General features: G+C 44.6%; 2 protein-coding genes across 3 annotated transcripts; both read left to right on the top strand.

Moving 5' to 3' along the window:
• The first annotated feature begins 281 nt into the window (after positions 1-281).
• Positions 282-14,456, top strand: si:dkey-6n6.1 (extracellular matrix protein 2). 2 transcript variants are annotated; one of them, XM_029719383.1, is made up of 10 exons: positions 282-591; positions 893-1,018; positions 2,263-2,414; positions 2,835-3,336; positions 3,653-3,768; positions 4,938-5,073; positions 5,287-5,444; positions 10,284-10,423; positions 11,206-11,532; positions 13,712-14,456. In XM_029719383.1, the coding sequence occupies exons 1-10, from the start codon at positions 435-437 to the stop codon at positions 13,902-13,904; spliced, it is 2,007 nt and encodes a 668-aa protein (XP_029575243.1). In that variant the 5' UTR covers positions 282-434; the 3' UTR covers positions 13,905-14,456. The 2 variants fall into 2 exon arrangements, with proteins under 2 accessions (XP_029575243.1, XP_029575242.1); XM_029719382.1 differs by having other exon boundaries at positions 2,832-3,336.
• Positions 14,457-14,791: 335 nt separating this feature from the next.
• On the top strand, positions 14,792-22,327 carry LOC115165902 (biglycan-like). The gene is made up of 8 exons (XM_029719384.1): positions 14,792-14,969; positions 17,553-17,840; positions 18,325-18,437; positions 18,785-18,998; positions 19,171-19,281; positions 19,425-19,518; positions 20,497-20,635; positions 20,804-22,327. Exons 2-8 carry the CDS (start codon positions 17,561-17,563, stop codon positions 20,999-21,001), a joined length of 1,149 nt encoding a protein of 382 aa, XP_029575244.1. The 5' UTR covers positions 14,792-14,969; positions 17,553-17,560; the 3' UTR covers positions 21,002-22,327.
• Positions 22,328-23,626: the final 1,299 nt, after the last annotated feature.

Here is a 23,626-nt window from a genome sequence, read left to right as displayed (position 1 = left end):
CTCTGGCCTGTGGCCAATGGGAATGGGAATGTCTGTTTGGGCTGTCAGAAAGCACTCCGCTGGTTGACATCACAGTAATTCGATAAGCAGTCTCTGACTGGACCTCCTCTATTAGTTTGTTAGGTATACAAGGGGCTGGGGGCGGAGAGGAGAGAGGTGGGGAGAGAAGAGGTAGGTGGTTTCTTGGAAAGGAATGAAAGAGGGTCTTTGTCCTGAAAATGTTTTCCTTTTATTTTTTCACTCACTCCCCTGCTTCCTCTCTCCACTCCTCTCTTCTCTCACCTTTGGGGTTTTCTGGGGTGTGTGGCCAAAAAATATTTGTTGGGGGTGAGAGTATATAAAGGTCCTTCAGGAGTTGAGATTCCTCACACTCAGTTTGAAAGGGTTTCTGTCCAAAGGAAGACTGACCAGGAGAGTCCAGGGCAGAGCTGACCATGAACAGATTAGCGCGCCTATGTCTCTGCCTATGCGCAGCAGTCTCACTAATCAGTGGGAAGCCCAGCAGGAGAGCAGAGAAGCTCAAGAGGTCCAAACCCCTGGTAGCAACTGACTCATCTGAACCGGATGATACTAATGATGCTGTTTTCCCTGGTAAGTTTTCAACATGATTTTGGAAAAGGGTGGTGGAAAGTTAGATGGAGGAAACGTGCATGCATACTTTACAGTGCTTCTAGTTTTTGTGATTATAGCATTTACCCAAGTCAAGGGTGGTCCACAATGCTTCACAAAGAACCGCATTCAGTTTTCTAAGACTGAATTGGAGTGTAGGGCTTGTATCAGTTTCATGTGTACTTTACTTGTGGATCATGTGTCATGCAGGTGAGTAATGCTGTGTGTGTCTGTGTGTCTGTGTGTGTATGTGTGTGTGTGTGTGTCTGTCTGTCTATTGCAGGCCGCAGGGGGCAGTGCTCGGTGAATGGGATGTCCCTGTTTGACGGGGCTATGTGGTCGCCTCAGCCCTGCCTCGTGTGCCAGTGTCAGATGGGAACTGTCAGCTGTCACCCTGTTCCCTGCGCCGGTAAGCTGCAGCTGCATTTACACAGCAGCCAGTTTGTACGTCTGCCTTCACTCCTATTGTTCATCATTCAAGTTGTATATTGTTATTGAACGATTATACTCTTATTTGTGGTTATTAGATTTCATGGCAGCTTCTAGTTGAAATGGTCCATGCTGCCATAAAGTGTACAAATTGATCAGGGCATGGAATTGAACATACATACAGTACCAGCCAAACGTTTGGACACACCTACTCATTTAAGGGTTTTTCTTTATTTTCTACATTGTAGAGTAATAGTAAAGACATCAAAACTATAAAATAACACATATGAAATCATGTACTAACCAAAAAAGTGTTAAACATATCAATATATATTTTATACTTGAGATTCTTCAAAATATCTACGCTTTGTCTTGATGACAGCTTTGCACACTCTGGCATTCTCTCAACCAGCTTCATGAGGTAGTCACCTGGAATGCATTTAAATTAACAGGTGTGCCTTGTTAAAAGGTCATTTGTGGAATTTCTTTCCTTCTTAATGCGTTTGACCCAATCAGTTGTGTTGTGACAAGGTAGGGGTGGTATACAGAAGATAGCCCTATTCGGTAAAAGTCCAAGCCCATATTATGGCAAGAACAGCTCAAATAAGCAAAGAGAAATAACAGTCCATAATCCCTTTAAGACATGAAGGTCAGTCAATGCGGAAAGTTTGAAGAACTTTTAAAGTTTCTTCAAGTGCAGTCACAAAAACCATTGAGCGCTATGATGAAACTGGGCTATTTGACAAAGAAGGAGAGTGATGGAGTGCTGCATCAGATGACCTGGCCTCCACAATCATCCGACCTCAACCAAATTGAGATGGTTTGGGATGAGTTGGACCGCAGAGTGAAGGAAAATCAGCCAACAAGTGCTCAGCATATGTGGGAACTCCTTCAAGATTGTTGGAAAAGAATTCCAGGTAAAGCTCGTTGAGAGAATGCCAAGAGTGTGCAAAGCTGTCATCAAGGCAAAGGGTGACTACTTTGAAGAATCTCAAATATAAAATATATTTAGATTTGTTTAACACTTTTTTGGTTACTACATGATTCCATATGTGTTATTTCATAGTTTTGATGTCTTCACTATTATTCTACAATGTAGAAAATTGTAAAAATAAAGAAAAGCCCTGGAATGAGTAGGTGTGTCCAAACCTTTGACTGGTACTGTATATGTGTACATATATACTGTATAAATGTGAATTTAACATACATGGCCCTTTCCCTCAGGTTCAAACAACAAGCAGACAGTGGCTCCCAAAGCCAAGAAGCCCTCCCCTAATGCAGAGGACAAAGAGGGGATCCCAAAGTGGAAGAAGAGTTTCCAAAGGAGAGCAGGAAGTCAGAAGAAGGAGGAGCAGCCTGTTACTCCAGTGAAATTGGTGGGGGCCCACGGGAATATGAAGAGGGCAATGCTATAGGACCTGCACAGCAGATGAACTAACAATGCTTTAAATGTTGTTTATGACGCAGGTTGGCGTTTATTGTCATTATTCTTGTCTTGGAGGCAGAACTGGGTGATTTAGGGTTAGGACTTAGGGTTAGCAGTCTGGTTAAGGTTAGGGTTAGGTTTAAAATCATATTTTATGACTTTGTAGCTGTGCCAGCTAGTGACCACTTTGCAGAGCTACCTCCAGAACAAGATGATGAAAAACACTAACCTGCGTTTACGACTGAGAATTGGCTGACAGGGATATTTGTGAGGACAATGAGTCACCAAATGCAGAATAATTTTAAATATATATAATTGTATATATTTTGTGTGTGATGTCTATGTTGTAAAACCCGTGGCCACCCAGAAGAAGAAGCAAGAAGAAGAGGTGAAGAAACAGGAAGTGGCAGTGAAGACAGAGGTTAGGAGGGCTGAGGTCCCTGTGGCCAAGAGGCGTGACCCGAAGATAACCAAAGTCAGCCTTCCATACCTTCCCTACGATGACGATGATGACGATCACGATGACCACGATCACAGCGAGCATGATGATGATGATGACGACGATGACGATTACATCATCAGGGCCATGGGAAAACCCACCATGAGGGCCAACAGGCACCCGGTTGTGGCACCGACGGGGAGACCAGTCACCATGGTGACTGGCCGACTGGCTACGACCACCGCTAGGAAACCCGTGGCGAGGGCGCCGGGTCCAGGACATCCTGTGGTCACGTTCCCCAGGAGACACAGCATCATGGAGTCTCTCCCTGCTGGCTGCCTGCTCTTGGAGTCTCTGATCACCTGTGGCAGCACTGGCATGGCCCACATCCCTATCCTCTCAGACCAGGGGATCAAGACCCTCTATCTGGCAGGTAAGGAGATACAGAGATCTCACATGTTACTTACAGGGACAATTAGCATAGTCAAGAGGGGGGACAAGAATCTGGTTTATTAAGATGGGTAGCTATGTTTAATCAGTTTGAATTTCGTGAAGGCAAAGGATTTATCACTGTCTATAATGGCTTCAATACAATCAAATGTGGTTTGCGGTGCATACACAGTTGCATATAAACATAGTTTGTACACAAAGAAACTGCATAAACACTAATGCAGGTCCAATAGCATGAGGGCCCAGGTTTTTCTCTGTTTGAGGTGACTGGGTCAGCTTGTGTTCTATTCTCTTATCAGACAATAAGATCAGTAAGATCCCTCCCCAGGCGCTGGCTGGGCTGCCCAACCTGGAGTGGCTGGACCTGAGCAAGAACAAGCTGGACGACTCCTCCATCAGCCCTGACCTGTTCCAGGTGAGTCTTGGAGCATATTTCTTCTCAACATATTTGTCTTTGGTTCCAGTTGGACCTCTACTGCGCTCCCAGACCCACCTACACATCTCAGCCTTATGTTACTAAGGGCTCTATTGACCATTCTCATGCTGCATTACCTGGATTCCTCTCGGTCTGTTCTGATAGAATATTAACATGGAATATATGTCACAGTCTAGTGTTATAGAACAGGGTTTCCAAGACTCGGTCCTGGATCCCTCCCCTGGGTGCACGTTTTGGTTTTTGCCCTGGCATTACAAAGCTGATTCAAATAATCAAAGTTTGATGATGAGTTGGTTATTTGAATCAGCTGTGTAAGTGCTAGAGCAGAAAACAAAACGTGTACCCAGGGGTAGCCCTCAGGACCAGGTTCGGGAAACCCTGTTGTAGAATAGTACAGGTATGTGCATGTTACAGCCTAATGTTTCAACAAGACCATCCATCTTCTAGTTGGACTGCTAGGACTCCTGCTGTCTCCCAGGTAGCGCATACGAGCAGAAGTCGAATCTGGCGCCGTCAGGTTGAATCTCACTTAGCTGTTGAAATAAATCGGGGAATATTGTCGGTCAACAGACAAGCCACAACTAAAAACAGAACAATAATTTTTGGTAAGGTGTCCTAACATTCACCTGTTCCCACTCAGTTGTCATAGTCCCTTGATGCCAAGAACTCACAGTGCTAAAAACTCCCTTGAGAGAGCATTAGTGTTCATCAACTACTCTGCTTGCAGTACATCTCAGAGTTGACAAAGACTATATAACAAAACACATTATGAGAAACACTTCATAAATAAGACATAGGGTGGAATTCAATAAAATCCCCACTGTGAAAACAGCCATTGCTGGAGAAATTAAATTATTATTCCTGCGCCATTGAAAAACACAATTATGTACATAGCCTGCAAGCCTATTACAGAGTAAAGTAATTATGTAGGTTATTCAGCTGGTAGTTACACTGGTATAAGGCCGTATACCATCAATGTGTGTTTCATTTGGTACATCTCTTAAACAGCAAAGTAGAAGCGTAAGGTAAAATTGCAGTTCTTGTGCTTGGCCATAATAGAGAGAGAGGGACACTGGTTACATCACAGCACGCCTTCTGTTCTAGCACGCCTTCTGTTCTAAGGTGGGTGGATTTTTGGCTTGTTTCAGATCCTGACCAAACTGAGGAGCCTGAATTTAGATGGCAACAATCTGACCAAAGTCCCCTCATTTCTACCGCCATCCCTGGTGGAGCTGAAGATCAATGACAACAAGATCCTGGGCCTCACACCTAGTAGCTTTAAAGGTATAGGAGTGTGAGATTTACAGAGAGAGTGTGTTTGTGTGTGTGTATGTGTACAAAGGTTTGTTCTGATAGAATGTGCAGAATAGTACTTTAGCATTGTTGGCATAGCCCATTTGGCAATAAATATCTGGAAAACAAGTTAAATAACTACATCAGATATTATTGACATGTTGATATTGTCATGTTGCGATTTGAAAACGTGGCTCTCCTCAGGTTTGTCCAAACTGCTGACACTGGAGCTTGAGGATAACCACTTCCACGATGGGAATGTGTCACCTTTGACCTTCCGGCCCCTGAAGAAACTCATCTATCTGCGACTGGAGGACAACAAGTTCCGGGCCATCCCCTCTGGGCTTCCTACGACCCTGCAGGTCAGTGATTGGACAAGGTGCCTGTGATGCCAGTTTAGTGAGCATGCAGGAGCCAATGACATGCAGTAAGTAGCCTCAATACAACAGAGGAGTTTAGCTTGGGGAGGCATGACTTTCTGAGACATTTGGGTCAATCAAACTAAATTATTTTCCCTTATTTGAAATATTTATTGGGTGCAGAGCCATGACGTAGTGGTCACACTCCCCGGCACATGTCACGTATACAACTCCCCACTGGATACCAGAGTTCAATTCTTGCGTCCAGCCTTCCCCACCTAATTTCCCCACTGTCTGAATAAAGTCAAAAGATACAGTATATAATACAAAATAAATACGTCTTGGTATAGTCCACAGACTCGTCAATAATGTAGTAACATGACAGAGGTTTCTGATGTTTTACTAAACATGCATTGTTTTTTGTAATTGCAAGCTAGGTCCACACATATCACAAACTCCGATCTGTAGTGTGTAAACTGGTTAGGTCTCCCTCACCCCCCTAACAACACAGTAGGTCCCCCTCACCCCCCTAACAACACAGTAGGTCCCCCTCACCCCCTTAACCACACAGTAGGTCCCCCTCCACCCCTAACAACACATTAGGTCCCCCTCACCCCCTAACAACACAGTAGGTCCCCCTCACCCCCTTAACAACACAGTAGGTCCCCCTCCACCCCTAACCACACAGTGGGTCCCCCTCACCCCCCTAACCACACAGTAGGTCCCCCTCACCCCCTTAACAACACAGTAGGTCCCCCTCCACCCCTAACCACACAGTAGGTCCCCCTCCACCCCTAACCACACAGTAGGTCCCCCTCCACCCCTAACCACACAGTAGGTCCCCCTCACCCCCTTAACAACACAGTACGTCCCCCTCACCCCCCTAACAACACAGTGGCCCCCCTCCCCCCTAACAACACAGTAGGTCCCCCTCCACCCCTAACCACACAGTAGGGCCCCCTCACCCCTCTAACAACACAGTAGGTCCCCCTCCACCCCTAACCACACAGTAGGTCCCCCTCCACCCCTAACCACACAGTAGGTCCCCCTCCACCCCGAACCACACAGTAGGTCCCCCTCACCCCCCTAACAACACAGTAGGTCCCCCTCCACCCCTAACCACACAGTAGGTCCCCCTCCACCCCTAACCACACAGTAGGTCCCCCTCACCCCCCTAACAACACAGTAGGTTCCCCTCATCCCCTAACAACACAGTAGGTTCCCCTCACCCCCTTAACAACACAGTACGTCCCCCTCACCCCCCTAACAACACAGTAGGCCCCCCTCCCCCTAACAACACAGTAGGTCCCCCTCCACCCCTAACCACACAGTAGGTCCCCCTAACCCCCCTAACAACACAGTAGGTCCCCCTCCACCCCTAACCACACAGTAGGTCCCCCTCCACCCCTAACCACACAGTAGGTCCCCCTCACCCCCCTAACAACACAGTAGGTCCCCCTCCACCCCTAACCACACAGTAGGTCCCCCTCCACCCCTAACCACACAGTAGGTCCCCCTCCACCCCTAACCACACAGTAGGTCCCCCTCACCCCCTTAACAACACAGTAGGTCCCCCTCCACCCCCCTAACCACACAGTAGGTCCCCCTCCACCCCTAACAACACAGTAGGTCCCCTCACCCCCTTAACAACACAGAAGGTCCCCCTCACCCCCCTAACCACACAGTAGATCCCCCTCACCCCCTTAACAACACAGTAGGTCCCCCTCCACCCCCTAACCACACAGTAGGTCCCCCTCACCCCCTTAACAACACAGTAGGTCCCCCTCACCCCCCTAACCACACAGTAGGTCCCCCTCACCCCTTAACAACACAGTAGGTCTCCCTACACCCCTAACAACACAGTAGGTCCCCCTCCACCCCTAACCACACAGTAGGTCCCCCTCACCCCCCTAACAACACAGTAGGTCCCCCTCCACCCCTAACAACACAGTAGGTCCCCCTCACCCTCTTAACAACACAGTAGGTCCCCCTCCACCCCCTAACCACACAGTAGGTCCCCCTCCACCCCTAACCACACAGTAGGTCCCCCTCATCCCCTTAACAACACAGTAGGTCCCCCTCCACCCCTAACAACACAGTAGGTCCCCCTCACCCCCTTAACAACACAGTAGGTCCCCCTCCACCCCCCTAACCACACAGTAGGTCCCCCTCCACCCCTAACCACACAGTAGGTCCCCCTCACCCCCTAACCACACAGTAGGTCCCCCTCACCCCCCTAACCACACAGTAGGTCCCCCTCACCCCCCTAACCACACAGTAGGTCCCCCTCACCCCCTAACCACACAGTAGGTCCCCCTCACCCCCCTAACCACACAGTAGGTCCCCCTCACCCCCTAACCACACAGTAGGTTCCCCTCACCCCCCTAACAACACAGTAGGTCCCCCTCACCCCCCTAACCACACAGTAGGTCCCCCTCACCCCCCAAACCACACAGTAGGTCCCCCTCACCCCCTAACAACACAGTAGGTCCCCCTCCACCCCTAACAACACAGTAGGTCCCCCTCACCCCCCTAACAACACAGTAGGTCCCCCTCACCCCCCTAGCAACACAGTAGGTTCCCCTCACCCCCCTAACCACACAGTGGGTCCCCCTCACCCCCCTAACAACACAGTAGGTTCCCCTCACCCCCCTAACAACACAGTAGGTCCCCCTCACCCCCCTAACCACACAGTAGGTCCCCTTCACCCCCCTAACAACACAGTAGCTTCCCCCCACCCCCTAACAACACAGTAGGTTCCCCTCACCCCCCTAACAACACAGTAGGTTCCCCATCACCCCCTTAACAACACAGTAGGTCCCCCTCACCCCCCTAACAACACAGTAGGTCCCCCTCTCCCCCCTAACAACACAGTAGGTCCCCCTCACCCCCCTAACAACACAGTAGGTCCCCCTCACCCCCCTAACAACACAGTAGGTCCCCCTCACCCCCCTAACAACACAATAGGTTCCCCTCACCCCCCTAACAACACAGTAGGTCCCCCTCACCCCCCTAACCACACAGTAGGTCCCCCTCACCCCCCTAACAACACAGTAGGTTCCCCTCACCCCCTAACAACACAGTAGGTCCCCCTCACCCCCCTAACAACACAGTAGGTTCCCCTCACCCTCTTAACAACACAGTAGGTCCCCCTCACCCCCCTAACAACACAGTAGGTTCCCCTCACCCCCTAACAACACAGTAGGTTCCCCTCACCCCCCTAACAACACAGTAGGTTCCCCTCACCCCCTTAACAAAACAGTAGGTCCCCCTCACCCCCCTAACAACACAGTAGGTTCCCCTCACCCCCCTAACCACATAGTAGGCCCCCCTCACCCCCCTAACAACACAGTAGGTCCCCCTCCACCCCTAACAACACAGTAGGTCCCCCTCACCCCCCTAACAACACAGTAGGTCCCCCTCACCCCCTAACAACACAGTAGGTTCCCCTCACCCCCCTAACCACACAGTAGGTCCCCCTCACCCCCCTAACCACACAGTAGGCCCCCCTCACCCCCCTAACCACACAGTAGGTTCCCCTCACCCCCCTAACAACACAGTAGGTCCCCCTCACCCCCCTAACCACACAGTAGGTCCCCCTCACCCCCCTAACCACACAGTAGGTCCCCCTCACCCCCCTAACAACACAGTAGGTCCCCCTCCACCCCTAACAACACAGTAGGTCCCCCTCACCCCCCTAACAACACAGTAGGTCCCCCTCACCCCCCTAGCAACACAGTAGGTTCCCCTCACCCCCCTAACCACACAGTAGGTCCCCCTCACCCCCCTAACAACACAGTAGGTTCCCCTCACCCCCCTAACAACACAGTAGGTCCCCCTCACCCCCCTAACCACACAGTAGGTCCCCCTCACCCCCCTAACAACACAGTAGGTTCCCCTCACCCCCTAACAACACAGTAGGTTCCCCTCACCCCCCTAACAACACAGTAGGTTCCCCTCACCCCCTTAACAACACAGTAGGTCCCCCTCACCCCCCTAACAACACAGTAGGTCCCCCTCCCCCCTAACAACACAGTAGGTCCCCCTCACCCCCCTAACAACACAGTAGGTCCCCCTCACCCCCCTAACAACACAGTAGGTCCCCCTCACCCTCCTAACAACACAATAGGTTCCCCTCACCCCCCTAACAACACAGTAGGTCCCCCTCACCCCCCTAACCACACAGTAGGTCCCCCTCACCCCCTAACAACACAGTAGGTTCCCCTCACCCCCTAACAACACAGTAGATCCCCCTCACCCCCCTAACAACACAGTAGGTCCCCCTCACCCCCTTAACAACACAGTAGGTCCCCCTCACCCCCCTAACAACACAGTAGGTTCCCCTCACCCCCTAACAACACAGTAGGTTCCCCTCACCCCCCTAACAACACAGTAGGTTCCCCTCACCCCCTTAACAACACAGTAGGTCCCCCTCACCCCCCTAACAACACAGTAGGTTCCCCTCACCCCCCTAACCACATAGTAGGTCCCCCTCACCCCCTAACAACACAGTAGGTCCCCCTCCACCCCTAACAACACAGTAGATCCCCCTCACCCCCCTAACAACACAGTAGGTCCCCCTCACCCCCCTAACAACACAGTAGGTTCCCCTCACCCCCCTAACCACACAGTAGGTCCCCCTCACCCCCCTAACAACACAGTAGGTTCCCCTCACCCCCCTAACAACACAGTAGGTCCCCCTCACCCCCCTAACAACACAGTAGGTCCCCCTCCCCCCTAACAACACAGTACGTCCCCCTCACCGCTTTAACAACACGGTAGGTCCACCTGAACCCCCTAAAAACACGGATACTAAAGGTGTTTTGCGGCTTGTATTTCCAGACACTTCACCTGTCAGATAACAGAATAGAAGAGGTGCATGAGAGGATCCTTAACAAGACCGTCAACCTCAGGTTTCTGGATCTCAGTTATAACAAGATCCGGGAGGACCGCATAGCCCCAAGGGCCTGGATACACCTGTTGTAAGTCCCAACAACCCAACCTCTCTCCATTCTTACTTTTGCAGCATTTAGGAGGTTGTTGTTCAGTGCAATGATTACTGATTACTGCTACTCTGGTTTTGATCGCCACCTTGAAGGGAATATTAATGCAAACATACAGTATTTCAGATCCTCTGTATTTACTTTATAAATATATTGAAAATATTTTTGGGACAAACGATGTTGTAAAACGTATGAATACTAACATGATTGCATACAGGATTCTGAAGCAAAACGTGAAATGGTGTAATTCATCTGACACTCAGTGCATATGTTAGTCTCCCAGTTTGAGTGGCAATAATGAGCGGAAAATATAATGTTTGCAGGGCACAATTTTAATTGCATATTTGAAGAAAGAGGAGAAAGGGGGAAAAAAGAGAAGAGAGGGAAAAGCAGCGGAAGATTGTTTTGGGACGTGCTGATGTGGCTGGCTACACAGCGGATCAGCAGACACAGTCCAGCTTTATGATAGGTTCTGGAGAGAGTCAAGCCCAAAGGGAGGGACTGCTGGCTCTTAGTGGTTTGAAACTACAAAGTCGTGGCATAGATGTGATGGATATGATGGAACCCTCTGGTGGAAGATTGGGAAACATTGAACCAGCCTTCTAAAGGAAAGGTGGACTAGTAATATAGTCCTAAAATTGAAAATATCTCTGTCAATTGGAGACATAATGCTGTACATTCATTACCTTCTATCTCTTCATGTCTTCAAGCTTTTCACATATTGAGCAAAAGATCTCTCTGTATTTTACCTACCATTTCAGAAAGTTGGAGTCGTTGGATCTGTCGCACAATAAGCTGGTGCATGTTCCCTCCTTCCTCCCTGTGGGCCTTAAGCAGCTCCACCTGCACCACAACCAGATTGAACGGATCCCTGGCTACGTGTTTGGCCACATGAAACCGGGATTGAACCTCCTTCACCTGTCCCACAACAGGCTGAGCAACGACGGCATTGATAATGTGTCATTCCTGGGTCTGTACAACACTCTGACTGAACTCCTGCTGGACCACAACCAGCTTCGCTCCATCCCCAGGGGGCTACTGAAGCTCAAGAGCCTGCAGCTCCTCCGCCTCAACCACAATGTTATCAGGTAACTCAACCACAACAATAACAAATTACTCAACCACAATGTTATCTGGTAACTCAACCTCAATGTTATCTGGTAACTCAACCACAATGTTATCAGGTAACTCAACCACAACAATAACAAATTACTCAACCACAATGTTATCTGGTAACTCAACCTCAATGTTATCAGGTAACTCAACCACAACAATAACAAATTACTCAACCACAATGTTATCTGGTAACTCAACTGCGAAGTTATCTGGTAACTCAGCTACAGTGAGGGAAAAAAGTATTTGATCCCCTGCTGATTTTGTACGTTTGACCACTGACAAAGAAATGATCAGTCTATAATTTTAATGGTAGGTTTATTTGAACAGTGAGAGACAGAATAACAACAACAAAAAATCCAGAAAAACGCATGTCAAAAATGTTATAAATTGATTTGCTAATGAGGGAAATAAGTATTTGACCCCCTCTCAATCAGAAATATTTCTGTCTCCCAGGTGGCTTTTATACAGGTAACGAGCTGAGATTAGGAGCACACTCTTAAAGGGAGTGCTCCTAATCTCAGTTTGTTACCTGTATAAAAGACACCTGTCCACAGAAGCAATCAATCAATCAGATTCCAAACTCTCCACCATGGCCAAGACCAAAGAGCTCTCCAAGGATGTCAAGGACAAGATTGTAGACCTACACAAGGCTGGAATGGGCTACAAGACCATCGCCAAGCAGCTTGGTGAGAAGGTGATAACAGTTGGTGCGATTATTCGCAAATGGAAGAAACACAAAAGAACTGTCAATCTCCCTCGGCCTGGGGCTCCATGCAAGATCTCACCTCGTGGAGTTGCAATGATCATGAGAACGGTGAGGAATCAGCCCAGAACTACACAGGAGGATCTTGTCAATGATCTCAAGGCAGCTGGGACCATAGTCACCAAGAAAACAATTGGTAACACTCTCCGCCGTGAAGGACTGAAACCCTGCAGCGCCCGCCAGGTCCCCCTGCTCAAGAAAGCACATATACATGCCCATCTGAAGTTTGCCACTCAACATCTGAATGATTCAGAGGACAACTGGGTGAAAGTGTTGTGGTCAGATGAGACCAAAATGGAGCTCTTTGGCATCAACTCAACTCGCCGTGTTTGGAGGAGGAGGAATGCTGCCTATGACCCCAAGAACACCATCCCCACCGTCAAACATGGAGGTGGAAACATTATGCTTTGGGGGTGTTTTTCTGCTAAGGGGACAGGATAACTTCACCGCATCAAAGGGACGATGGACGGGGCCATGTACCGTCAAATCTTGGGTGAGAACCTCCTTCCCTCAGCCAGGGCATTGAAAATGGGTCGTGGATGGGTATTCCAGCATGACAATGACCCAAAACACACGGCCAAGGCAACAAAGGAGTGGCTCAAGAAGAAGCACATTAAGGTCCTGGAGTGGCCTAGCCAGTCTCCAGACCTTAATCCCATAGAAAATCTGTGGAGGGAGCTGAAGGTTCGAGTTGCCAAACATCAGCCTCGAAACCTTAATGACTTGGAGAAGATCTGCAAAGAGGAGTGGGACAAAATCCCTCCTGAGATGTGTGCAAACCTGGTGACCAACTACAAGAAACGTCTGACCTCTGTGATTGCCAACAAGGGTTTTGCCACCAAGTACTAAGTCATGTTTTGCAGAGGGGTCAAATACTTATTTCCCTCATTAAAATGCAAATCATTTTATAACATTTTTTACATGCTTTTTTCTGGATTTTTTTGTTGTTATTCTGTCTCTCACTGTTCAAATAAACCTACCATTCAAATTATAGACTGATCATTTCTTTGTCAGTGGGCAAATGTACAAAATCAGCAGGGGATCAAATACTTTTTTCCCTCACTGTACAACGTTATCTAACATAATTAAGTTCCTCTCTCTGTCCTCTTCCTCCCATTGGGAGACAAACCAACTTTGAGAAGAGCACAGTACTGTACTCTTTTTCGAAATAGAGACAGATAGCCAGTTAGCCACATGCAGTCTTTAACCATAATGGCACATCCACATCTATTGTGAATCTCACCGTGTATTTTTGATTTTCTTTCTCAGTTGTTATTTCCTTTGATCGGGTCAAAGGTCCTTCTGTCTTGTCTGAGTATTCTGTCTTTCTATCAGTGGTCACTGAGTGTCCATCTGTCTATCTGTTTGTTTTTCTCTCCTCCCTGCAGGTACGTTCCTCTGAACTCTCTGTGTGACACGCGCCTGAGCGACGACTCGCCCCTAGTCTCCGTTCACCTGGAGTACAACCTGATTGACCGGCGACTCATCCCACCCACTGCCCTCTCCTGCATCAAGACCTACCACAGCATCATACTACGGCCACAGAGTCACGAGGAAGATTACCACCATGAGGATTACTAGTATCCCCCTTCCTCCCCTCCCTCCTCCTCTTTCACCCCTCTCTCCAACCCCCTGTCAGTTTGTCCTGGGTTTGACCTAGTGCTTCATTACATAATTCCCTCTGAGTCTGTATCTGATTGTCTTCTTCTCTGATGCGTTGTGATTAGGTTAGTCAGACTTATGATACCCACGCTGTATGCAACACGTGAATTTAGACTTCTATCCTAAGTCTTACCATAAGTCTAGGGCAATGTTAATGCAACCAGCCCTTTGTCAGTGGGCTTCATTATCGCAAGTAATAAAGCAGATTATGTGTTTGTCTTTGACCTGTTTCACAGATTCACTCTGTAAGGCAGTGTTAGGTTTTACTTGTGACTTTAATCTTGCTTGATAGTAGCATGTATCAAAAGAAACAGAATGTGCAGTTACCCAGGGTGATCCAGGTAGCTACTTGATAGTAGTGCCCTCTACTCTAGACTCACAGTTTTTTTTAATGAATTGATGAACAACTGTTTCAACTTTGTGACCAACTTGTGTAATGAAACATTTTGAAAATTAAACATGTAAAATAATTGCTGTTCATTGTCTATGGTTACTTTAAATAGCCTGAGTAGGTCTTAGTAACTACATGTGCAGCACTGGGTACAGGCAGTTGCTGGTTGTTTTATCCTTAGTTGATGCTGTATAGTGGTTGGATAGTACAACATTGATTATTTTGGGCAAATATCTTACATATAATTTTCTTAGCTCACCAGGAGTGGTTGGATTGTAATTGGTGTATATACTGTAGATCTCAAATGCTAATGAGAAGAAGTTTAAAATAACTATCTATCTCTTTCTCTCTCGACACACACACACACAAGTGGCAATGAAAAGGGGACTGGACCAATTCTTGGTTATGGCTTAAAATACTTTTGGTAACTCCTTCCGTGGTTTTTAACAGGTACTGTGCAGAGCTCTGACTTTGCCGGCAGATGGGTTCACAGATAAAGGATCATCTCATGGAATAAAACACTTATCCTGTATATCAGTTTATGAGGTTTAGTTCATCTTTATTTTTCTACACATGCTAGATTTTTTTTTACGGTAAGTGTCTTCCTGTTTCATTATGACTGTCACAGTAAATATATTTGAGCTTCTTGACTTAAAGATGATCATATAATCAGTATTATTTAAAGTTAGAGGACACTATATACTACAGATTTATTTCACAGTTGGTTGAGCGTTCTCCATTTGAAATGTTTTTGATTGTTAAAGTAATATATAACAATTGAAATTGACTATGTAGCTTTAAATGATTTGTTTTAGCATTCTGGGGGTGACACAATCCTACTTAGCCTACAAATGATATATTCGTTTTATAGCTGTTGATCAATTTCCCTTGAGACAGAACAAACACAGATAATTTCACAAACAATCAAAACTAAGAGCCACCCCATACTGTAGTTATAGTGCTCACTGCAGGAAGACAAGTCTATTACAAAATGATAGACTAAGAATTTAATTTAACAGCAAATAATTGATTTTTGTTTATGTCATCCATCTCATTCATTGTATTTAGAAATTTGACCCTCCAGCCTGGCCTCATAGACGAGACGTAACATAGTAAATGTCTGGTTACCTAAGACAGAAGGTTACTTAACGCAAAAACAAAAGTAGGGTAGCTGTTTGGGGTGGATGGCTAGGTGTATAAAGTGAACATTTAAAAACAAAAAGGTTGCGTGTTCGAATCTCAATACGGACAACTTTGGCATTTTAGCTAATTAACAACTTTGCAATACCTACTACTTTTTTAGATACTTTGCAACTACTTGCATGATAGCTAACCCTTCCCCTAACCTTAATCCTTTAACCTAACTCCTAACCCTAAAGTTAACCCTAAAGTTAACCCTAAAGTTAACCCCTAACCCCTAACCTAGCTAAAGTTAACCACCTTGCTAATGTTAGCGTGAGCCACCTACTGTAGCTAATGTTAGTCACAGCAAATTGGAATTCTGAATATATCATACATTTTGCAAATTCGTAACATATTGTACGATTTGAAATTTCGTAACATATCATATGAAATGGATGATGGACAGCCACAAATTAATACATACCATACTAATTTACTTTTACTATGTTACGGCTGCTGGATTCAATCTGTATCACGGAAGTATCGCGGAAGATCCACATAAAAATGTAAAGGTCATTTTAGAATGAGCCGACATATGCAGTCTCTAAGAATGTGGGAACAAAATTTCAATCGAGCTATAATGTGTTATCTTCCACAATACTTCTGCGAAACGGATTGAATCCAGCCCTTAGTCTATAAAAAACCCTGAGAAAAGCCAGTTATGTGGCTTCTGGGGCCTTACTGTGGTAAAGGGTGTGGGAGTTTGACTCCTGAGAGAGGGAGGAAGCAGGCCTTTCACAACACGTGGCAAAGGCAGCGAAAAGTCAAGCTCCAGTTCCACAGTAAAGAGTAAAGACTCTTTGCTCATATGAAAAAATAACTTCTTATTTTCAACAAAGAACCTTGAACTGAAGGCTCATCCGAGATTATTCCAAATTACCTTAGGGCATCTATTGATAGTTTGCAGTACAATCCTGCTAATACATATTGACAGATGGCACACAGTGTAGTAGTTACAGACCCAAAGACCACATAGTATCCATGGTCCATGATTGTACTGCCTCTTATGCCAAGCCCAAAATTGATGGGAAGAGGAAGACTGACTTTTAAGTGAGAACGCCATTGACATCTATAATAGATCACATCTTGAGATTGAAGCCTAACAAACATATGTATGAAAGCCAGGGTGTATTTCACTCTTTGTCCCTGGTTACTATTTGTTTTGGACTGACTTTTGCTCTGGAGTGGCAATACTCACTATGAGATTACTCATAACTGTAACACAACGCTAGCTATAGGTTTGGTATGTGTGTGTGAGTGTGTGTGACAAACAGAGAGAGAGACATTTTTGTTATTTTAAACTTCTTCTCATTCAATATCTACAGTATAAACAATCCCACCACTCCTGGTGAGCTAAGCAAATTATATTTAAGATAAATGCCCAAAATAAACTATTTTGTATTATCTCACCGCTTAAAGGGCAAATACAGCACCCACTAAGGATGATACAACCTGCACCTGCCTAAGTGTGTGTGTTTTAATCACACCATAGAGCGGGGGACACAAATCCAAGCCTAGAGATCTTCAGAACTGTTTTATTTTCTAACTGGTAGTTAATTAAGCAATAAGGCCTGAGGGGGTGTGGTATATGGCCAATATACCACAGCTAAGGGCTGTTCTTAGGGACGACGCAATGCGAAGTGCCTGGATACAGACCTTAGCCGTGGTATATTGGTCATATACTGCTTACCCCAGAGGTACATTATTGCTATTATAAACTGGTTACCAACATAATTAGAAGGGTAAAAATAATTGTTTTGTCATACCCGTGGTATACGGTCTGATATACTACCGCTTTCAGCCAATCAGCATTCAGGGCTCAAACCAACCAGTTTATAATAGATTTTTTACATTGAGGAGCAACTCTCCAATTGTAGGCTACAGGAATTTAGTTAAATATTTGCTGGATTCATAACTGCGGCTCTTTATTGACTGCTGTTCATTTTCCTTGTGCTTTTTTTTGTCTTCCTCTTGTGATTTCTCTTCAACAAAAGGCTTAGCCATGATTCCCTTCTCTGTTGTCCTTCTCCTGCTGTGTGCCACCTCTCTACCCACCCCCTCTGTGGCACTGCCCTTTGAGCAGAAGGGCTTCTTGGACTTTGGAAAGAGCATCGATGTAAAGGGGCTGATGATGATGATGATGAACGATGAAGAGGAGGGCTCAGCAGTTGAGGAATACTACAAACCAGAATACTACAAACCAGAATACTACAAACCAGAACAGCCTACTTGCCCATTCGGCTGTCAGTGTAACCAGAAGGTTGTGCAGTGCTCTGACTTGGGTGAGTTAAGAGATGTCACAATATTATATTCTCTCCAAATGATTCTTCACACTAAACATACCATTGTTCATGTGTAGACAGCAGTCACACTGCACAACTGCACGCTACTTTTTAGTGCTACGTGGAGTCTGGGGTATCTGGTTTCTTCCTAATTATATGGTGACATCTCACACACAAACAACAACAAAGTTCAACCATAGCCCAGAGAATTATTCAGCATTTACCAAATTACAGTATGATGATACATTCTAACTTGTGGAATTGTCCAGACATAACCTTAAGAGTGAGAACATACTCATAGATTTAACATGTGACATGTGTCCAAGAGGGATATTGTCATGATTCATAGATTTAACACTTTTTAAAAAGCAACAATAACAATTGTTTATATTACAACTGAATTGTAATCATTGTGAACTGACAGAATGTGGAAAAGTGTGTAAAGTCAAGCAGGTAAGTTCATCTCTTGTGGTTTGATCTGCAGGTTTACACTATGTGCCATATGACGTCCCCCCGGAGACCAGGCTCTTGGACCTTCAAAGCAACCAGATCACAGAGATAAGAGAGGATGACTTCAAGGGTCTCAGCAACCTCTATGTGAGCACCAACAGTCATAACACCAATGGTGGAAGAGAGTTCTGGCATTTCAATAGAAGGATATATCACTTGTCTGTCTTTGCTTTTTTCATAGTAGTGCCCCTTTTCAGTGTCCATACTGAAAACATAAACACTCTTAATGCTGTGTCTTCAAATAATATATTGTTTACTATATATAGTACATAACTTATTATATAATGGTAATGGTTGATTCGTATCTGTGTTTGAATAAATCATGGTTTAGTATTACAATGAAAACAATGCTTGTATTATTCTATGAGCGATGGTCTATATTTGTTTTGGGTCAGGGTGGCTGGTCTCCTCATGACCTATGCCTCCTTTCTCAGGCTCTGGTGTTGGTGAATAACAAGATCTCCAGGGTGCACCCGCGGGCCTTCATGCCCCTCAGAAGGATGCAAAAGCTCTACTTCTCCCACAACCAGTTGACAGCCGTGCCCAAGAACCTGCCCTCCTCCCTGGTGGAGCTCCGTATCCATGACAACCACATCAAGAAGGTGGCGGCTGGTGATTTCTCTGGACTGGGCAGCATGAATTGCATTGGTGAGATGACAAGCTATAGTTGGACCTTAGGCCATATTTATTATGTGTTAGCACCAGATATGGGAACAGCAAAACACAACTAACATCTAAAGGTCTTTGAAGTCTACATCTAGCCGCTTGAGTACTGGAGCAGGTATTGGCATTGACTTAAACACATACTTTTCTCCTACAGAGATGGGGAGAAATCCTATTCAGAACAGTGGTTTGGAGCCAGGAGCCTTTGATGGTCTCAAACTTACCTTCCTTCGCATTTCTGAGGCAAAACTCACAGGCATCCCTAAAGGTAGAAAGCATAGCATAACCTTTACAATAATTATATTTGGAGTGTTCCGCTAAGTGTTCTGTTTGTTTCATTGCAACTTCCCACACATTTCCACTGAAAAATCCTTTGAATCTATCGGCCACTTGTTCTCCTTCACCTTCCAGATCTCCCTGAGGGTCTACACGAGTTGCATTTGGATCAGAATCAAATTCAAGCCATTGAACTAGAAGACCTAAGGCAATATGAGGGTTTGCACAGGTACGTCTGGACAAGTAGCTTTACAAGAGGGTGTTCAATGTCTGAGAGTTTCTAAAAGTCCATCGCATTATGCATTTATGAGGAGTTTATGAATGCTGTAGATCTATATTTTTTTTTTCTTTGCTCAGAAAATTTGGGGGGGAAAATAAAACCACCCGCTGGCTGAATTTGGCCTGAGGGCCGCCTGTTGGGCCGCCTGAGGGCCGCCTGAGGGCCACCTGTTGGGCCGCCTGAGGGCCTCCTGTTGGGCCGCCTGTTGGGCTGCCTTTTGGGCCGCCTGTTGGGCCGCCTGTTGGGCCGCCTGTTGGGCCGCCTGTTGGGCCGCCTGTTGGGCCGCCTGAGGGCCGCCTGTTGGGGAACCCTGCAATAGAGGGTGCTCCTATCATAATGATACACAACAGTTTCTGTTGTGCAACTTAAACAATGACTCTTCTATTATGCTGTTGTTACTTATATGCTTTTTCTTTTTTTTATAAATGTTTTTCATTTGAAGATAAGAAGTGAGCATCTGAAAGATTTTTTTTATAGATCATTTTCGTTCATGGACATAAAATACAGTATAATCACCAGGAAATTAGCTGAAAGTGATTTTAATTTAGGAATTCTGATTCCAAGTATTCCCATGCATAAATAGAGAGGCATATGTGATCGTATCCCAATGTAATCATCAACGTTTGAAATTATTCTGTTTTTGTCAAATACTATATCTGTTTAGGATTGTTGCGGTCAATTTGCAGTGTACAAATTATTAATAACTATGTTTCGGTGGCCCGACCATTCGCTCAAGGAAAAATCGGCCCACGGCTGAATGTAATTAGGGACCCCTTCTCGAGTTGGTCTGCCCTTCATTGTCTCATCAATCACTCAATTTCAGTGTGTGTGTGTGTGTGTGTGTGTGTGTGTGTGTGTGTGTGTGTGTGTGTGTGTGTGTGTGTGTGTGTGTGTGTGTGTGTGTGTGTGTGCGTCTGTGGGTGTTAGGTTGGGTCTAGGCTACAATCACATTCGCCACATTGAGCACGGCAGCCTGCATTACCTGCAAAACCTGAGAGAGCTGCATCTAGAGAACAACTGGATCCCCAATGTCCCTGGAGGCCTTGCTGGAATGAAGTATCTGCAGGTAAAGTGTGGAGGGGGTTGTGAAGCAGCATCAATCACATCGACATTGGTGATTTCACTAATGTTAATAACAATTCATATCTGTAATGTTTTTTAAACATCAACATTGGTGATTTCACTTGATATGTTATGTTGATAACAGTTGATATATGTAATGTTTTTTAAACAGGTGGTCTACCTTCACTCCAACAACATCAGCCAGGTTGACATGAATGACTTCTGCCCTGAGGGTTTTGGTGTGAAGAAGACTTACTACAACGGGATCAGTCTCTTTGATAACCCAATCAACTACTGGGAGGTGGAGCCGGCCACCTTCCGCTGTGTCAGCAACAGGATGGCAGTACAGTTTGGCAACCACAAAAAGTAGTGCATGAGAGGCACCAGCTGGGGAGGAATACATGCAAATCAGATGTAAAATAAATAACTTTGTTACACAGTTCAAAAACAATTCATTCATAGTCTGACGTAGCGTAAAAGATAGATAACTAAAACATAACTGAAGTCTGTTTTGCATGCATGGGCAATATTGTATATTGGGAAAAAATGGATCATCCTCATCACTCCAATCAATCAATCAATCAATCAATCAAATGTATTTCGATAAGACTTTGTTTTTGTAAAATGTTAGGCGGGTCGTTCCACGAAATGAGTCCCTTTTGCGTCCCTTTGATATTTTAAGTAAAGATTTAGCACCAATAATGCATTTTAATAGTCAGTTAAATTAAGTGCCCTTTAATATAGAGCACATACATTTTTTTTTTTATAAATAAAGACTTGCAAATTCAGCATTTTGACATTTTCCTATGTGCACTCTGGGACTTCAAGGAAGAGTTTAACCCACTTAACCCCTACATTTTCCCATGTTTTCACCATCATAGCCCTAGTTATTTTGTTTGCTTGACAAAGTCATTTTTGAAGATTATTATTTATATTATGTGATTAGTGAATCATTTTAAGGAAAAAAAAATCTGTCCCTCATTTTAAGGTCAATCATGATTATTAATAAATCATTTTCTTTGTTTGATCTCAAATGACCTTTGATCTGACAACTGATTTCATGTTTTGGATATAAAAGAACAATACAAACTGTCAGTTGAAAGCTTTAATCACCTTCAGAAGAATTGATCACTCATAAACTTTGTTCAAAAAATGTTGTTGTTATGATGTGTTTGGAAATGATTTAGAATACATTTTGCATACCTTTTTATGAAATCTTGTGATTTCTTCAACAAATTAATGTCATTAGATGTTTTTCTAGGTATTTCAATATTTTACTATTTTATCCCACCTATTAGAATATTCTCAATATTCTTGCAGACTGGCTAACTTTTTAATAGGCTTCAGCCTGACAATAATACAAATACTGGCCAACCATTAATGAGTCACTTGAAATAATTTACAAACAACTTTCCCTTCAACAAAACAAAACACACCCTGCCACCAAACCTGCTAAGATTTAATGGTCAAAACTATTGACACAATAATGGACTACATGCAACAGGTGAGCTATAATAAGAAAATATTGCGTTCTGCAACAGTCATTGGTGAAATTTGTTGCCCAACTTGCATTTTATTTAACGCGCGAGAACACCTGTCATCTTTCTGCCGCGGGTAAGGAATTGTTTGTGTGTGTATTATTGTGTGTGTATTATGTTCTGAAAGTAGGTTATTAATAAATCACTCTTCTAGTTTATTTCTTGACCAACTACCAACTTTACAAAATAGTGGGCCTATGTAGCCTACAGTATCGTTTAATGACAGATGAGATTTAGGCCTATAATGTACAGTGCTTTCAGAAAGTATTCATGCACCTTGACCGTTTCCTAAATGTTTTGTGTTACAAAATTGGATTAAAATTAAATAATTGTAAATTTTTTGTCCAGGATCTACACAAAATACTCTGTAATGTCAAGTGGAAGAAAAATTCTAACATTTGTAAAAAAGTAATGAATAATAAAACACTAATATATATTGATAAGTATTCAACCCCCTGAGTCAATACATGTTAGATTCACCTTTGGCAGGGATTACAGTGACTCTTTCTGGTTAAGTCTCTAAGAGCTTTGCACAACTGGATTGTACAATATTTGCACAATATTATTCTTAAAATTCTTTAAGTTCTGTCAAGGTTGGTTGTTGGTCATTGTTAGACAGACATTTTTAAGTCTGCCATATATTTTCAAGACGATTTTAAGTCAGAACTGTAACTAATCCACTTAGCAACATTCAATGTCGTATTGGTAAGCAACTCCAGTGTATATTTGGCCTTGTGTTTTAGGTTATTGTCTTGCTGAAATGTGAATTTGTCTTCCAGTGTCTGTTGGAAAGCAGACTGAACTAGGTTTTCCACTAGGATTTTTCCTGTGCTTAACTCTATTGTGTTTCCTTTTATCATAAAAAAACTTCATGGTCCTTGCCGATGACAAGCATACCCATAACAAGATGCAGCCACATCAATGCTTGAACATGTGAAGAGTGGTACTCAGTGATGTGTTGTGTTGGATTTGCTCCAAACATATGCTTTGTATTCATGACTTTGACACAGTTTTTGCAGTTTTGCTTTAGTACTTTATTGTAAAGAGGATGCATGTTTTGGAATATTTTTATTCTGTACAGGCTACCTTCTCTTCACTCTGTCAGTTAAGTTAGTATTGTGGAGTAACTACAAGGTCGTTGACCCATCCTACGTTTTCTCCTATCACAGCCATTAAACTATGTAACTGTTTTAAAGTCACCATTGGCCTCATGGTGAAATCCTTGACCGGTTTCCTTCCCCTCCGGCAAATGAATTAGGAAGGACGCCTGTAACTTTGTTGTGAATGGGTGTATTGATACACCATCCAAAGTGTAATTAATACATTTACCATGCTCAAAAGGATATTCAATGTATGCTTTTATTTATTGTTTATCTACCAATATGTGCCCTTCTTTGTGACAAATTGGAAAATGTCCCTGCTCTGTGTGGTTGAATCTGTGTTTGAAATGTGGTAGT

This window comes from Salmo trutta, chromosome 28 (assembly GCF_901001165.1).
Source record: "Salmo trutta chromosome 28, fSalTru1.1, whole genome shotgun sequence".
Classification (NCBI taxonomy): Eukaryota; Metazoa; Chordata; class Actinopteri; order Salmoniformes; family Salmonidae; genus Salmo; species Salmo trutta.
Note: the sequence above shows the minus strand (reverse complement) of the source record. Positions and strands in the feature narration are given on the sequence as shown.